This window comes from Cucumis melo, chromosome 9 (assembly GCF_025177605.1).
Source record: "Cucumis melo cultivar AY chromosome 9, USDA_Cmelo_AY_1.0, whole genome shotgun sequence".
NCBI classification, from domain to species: Eukaryota; Viridiplantae; Streptophyta; class Magnoliopsida; order Cucurbitales; family Cucurbitaceae; genus Cucumis; species Cucumis melo.
This window is the reverse complement of record NC_066865.1, coordinates 6,831,067-6,833,698: the sequence shown is the minus strand read 5'-3', so window position 1 is coordinate 6,833,698 and position 2,632 is coordinate 6,831,067. Positions and strand designations below refer to the sequence as shown.

Below are 2,632 nucleotides of genomic sequence, written 5' to 3'. Positions count from 1 at the left end.
GCATAAAACTTCTAGAGAAATTTGTCGTTGATTGGGCCAATTCGTAATCCGTCTTGATTGATGATTTTGTATGCTCCATTCGTGAAAACTTCTTTGACAATGTAGGGCCCGTCCCATTTAGGTGTGAACTTATTTCCTGTATGCCTTGTCATGATAATAGGTCTTCTAACTGCGAGCACTAAATCACCAACTTGAAATGATCGGGGCCTTATCTGTTTGTCAAAGGCTTTTGACATTCGTGCTTGATAAAATTCAAGTGCTTATTGAGCTTCCAGTCTCTTTTCGTCAAGTGCTTCTAACTCTTGAAGGCGTAATTTAGCATTGTCTTCAGTAGTTAGCCCTTCTTGAAATGCCATTCTTAAAGAAGAAATTTCTCTTTCTAGTGAGAGTACTACTTCAACGCCATAAACCAAGGAATACGGTGTAACACCTGTAGAAGTACGATGGGTAGTTCTGTAGGCCCACAATGCTTCCCCAATCTTTTCTTGCCAATCTCTTTTTGCCTTGGAGACCACCTTTTTAAGTAGGCTGCACAAAGTTTTGTTGAATGCTTCTACCAATCCATTTGCTGTGACATTGTACATAGAAGACTTGTACTGTTTGAAGTTAAATTTTTCACATAGCTTGTCCATCAAAGTGTTAGCGAATTGTCTTCCATTACCAGTTACGATATGATGAGGAATACCATATCCGTAAATGATGTGTGTCTGAACAAAATTACAATGTTTTCCTTCTTTGCTTCTCTTAATGGCACGACTTCAGCCCATTTAGAAAAATAATCAGTTCCTGCAAGGATGTAAGAATGACCAACCAATGATTTAGGCATGATAGGTTCAACCAGGTCGAGTCCCCAAGCTTCAAAAGACATGAAGCTATTGTCGAATGGAGCAGCTCTGGTGGCTGATGTATAAAATTTGCATGGAATTGACAAGCCTCACAATACTTTGCAAAATGCATCGAATCGTGGATCATGGTAGGCCAGTAGTAACCCATTCTTTTCAACTGATATTGAAGCTTTAGACCAGACTGATGGACACCACAAATACCTGAATGAGCTTCCTCTAAGGCCTTTGTCGATTCCTCTTTTCCTAGGAATCGCAGTAGAAGTCCCTCATATGAGCATCAATAAAGTGTATCTTTGTAATAAATAAATCGCGCAGCTCTTCTACGTATTTCAGCTCGATGTCGAGGACCGGTGGGAAGTTTTCCATGCTCCAAATAGTCTATAATGGGTTGGTGCCAATCTTCTTCATCAATTACATACACAGATATCACATCAGCTTCTTCGTATTGACTTTCAATCGAGGGCACAATCCATTTTTGGCAAAGGGAAATGTTTATTGGTATGTCTTCCGAGACTGTTAAAGCAGTGGTCAAATTTGCAAGTGCATCAGCTTTCTTATTTTCTGATCTCGGTATATGCTCCAATATTACGCTGTCGAATCTGTCCATCAATCTTCTAGCATAACTAAAGTAGGGCTTCAAGTCTTGATGCTTTACCTCGTACTGATAAGAGAGCTGATTTATGATTAACTTTGAATCGCCGAATATTTCTATGTACTTTATCCCAAATTCTGAAGCCATTTGGAGGCCGATGATTAGGGCTTGGTACTCAACAACATTATTTGAACACAACTCACCGAGTGTGAAGCTATATGGCAACATATATTTCTCAGGAGAAATGAAAACAATGCTGACACCAGCTCCACTTCTTCGTGTCGCACCATCAAAGAACATGAACCAAGGCTCCATGCTTTCAACAAACAATACTTCCTCATCAGGTAAGTCGTCACATAATTTCCAATTTGATGGAACTGGATGATCAGCCAGGAAATCTACCAATGTTTGGCCCTTCACTGCTTTTTGGGGGATATATATAATATCATATTGTTGGAGTATAATAGCCAACTTCGCGAGGTGTCTCGAGATGACTGGCCTTGATAAGATATATTTGACAGGATCAGTTTTTTCCACCAAATGTATAGTGAAGGCTTGCATATAATGTCTCAGTTTATCTATTGCAAAGAAGAGGGCGAGACACATTTTCTCAATTGGAGAATAATTTAATTCAGCTCCTGACAGAGTTCTAGTTAGATAGTAGAGTGCACATTCCTTACCCTTATCATTTTCTTGTGCAATTAATGCCCCAAGCGAAGTCTCTTGAGCCGCAATATACAATATTAATGGTTTTCCAGCTGCAGGCGCACTTAAGACTGGAGGGTTGAGCAGATACTTCTTTATGCTATCAAATGCATTTTGGCATGACTGGTCCCAATCAAAGACTGCATCCTTCCTCATCAGTCTCTAGAATGGTTGACACCGATCTGCAAGATTAGATATAAACCTTCTAATGTAAGCCAAACGACCTTGCAATCGTCTCAATTCGTGAAGGTTCTTCGGACATGGCATTTTCTGGATAGCATCAATTTTTGAGTGATCAACTTCGATGCCACGATATCTCACTATAAATCCCAAAAACTTCCCTGAAGTTACACCAAATGCACACTTGAGAGGGTTCATTCTTAGTTGATATTTTCTGAGCCGATCAAGTACAAGCTTCAGGTCTTTCAAGTGGTCGCATTTCTTCTTGGACTTGACTACGAGATCGTCAACATAACATTCAACGTGTTTA

At 39.8% G+C, this 2,632-nt stretch overlaps 1 protein-coding gene across 1 annotated transcript; it reads right to left on the bottom strand.

Annotated features, from left to right (window-relative positions):
* Positions 1 to 260: 260 nt before the first annotated feature.
* Positions 261 to 2,298, bottom strand: LOC127150833 (uncharacterized). Its single transcript, XM_051089520.1, has 4 exons — positions 1,170 to 2,298; positions 990 to 1,088; positions 686 to 900; positions 261 to 596 (listed from the first exon to the last, which is right to left on the bottom strand). Exons 1-4 carry the CDS (start codon positions 2,296 to 2,298, stop codon positions 261 to 263), a joined length of 1,779 nt encoding a protein of 592 aa, XP_050945477.1.
* Positions 2,299 to 2,632: the final 334 nt, after the last annotated feature.

Coding starts and splice junctions, on each gene's coding strand:
- LOC127150833 (XM_051089520.1), bottom strand. CDS start 2,298: ATGAGGAAGGATGCAGTCTTTGATTGGGACCAGTCATGCCAAAATGCA. Junction 1,089..1,169: donor TCGACATCGAGCTGAAATAC/GTAGAAGAGCTG, acceptor TGCGATTCCTAG/GAAAAGAGGAATCGACAAAG. Junction 597..685: donor ACACATCATTTACGGATATG/GTATTCCTCATC, acceptor AACTTCAAACAG/TACAAGTCTTCTATGTACAA.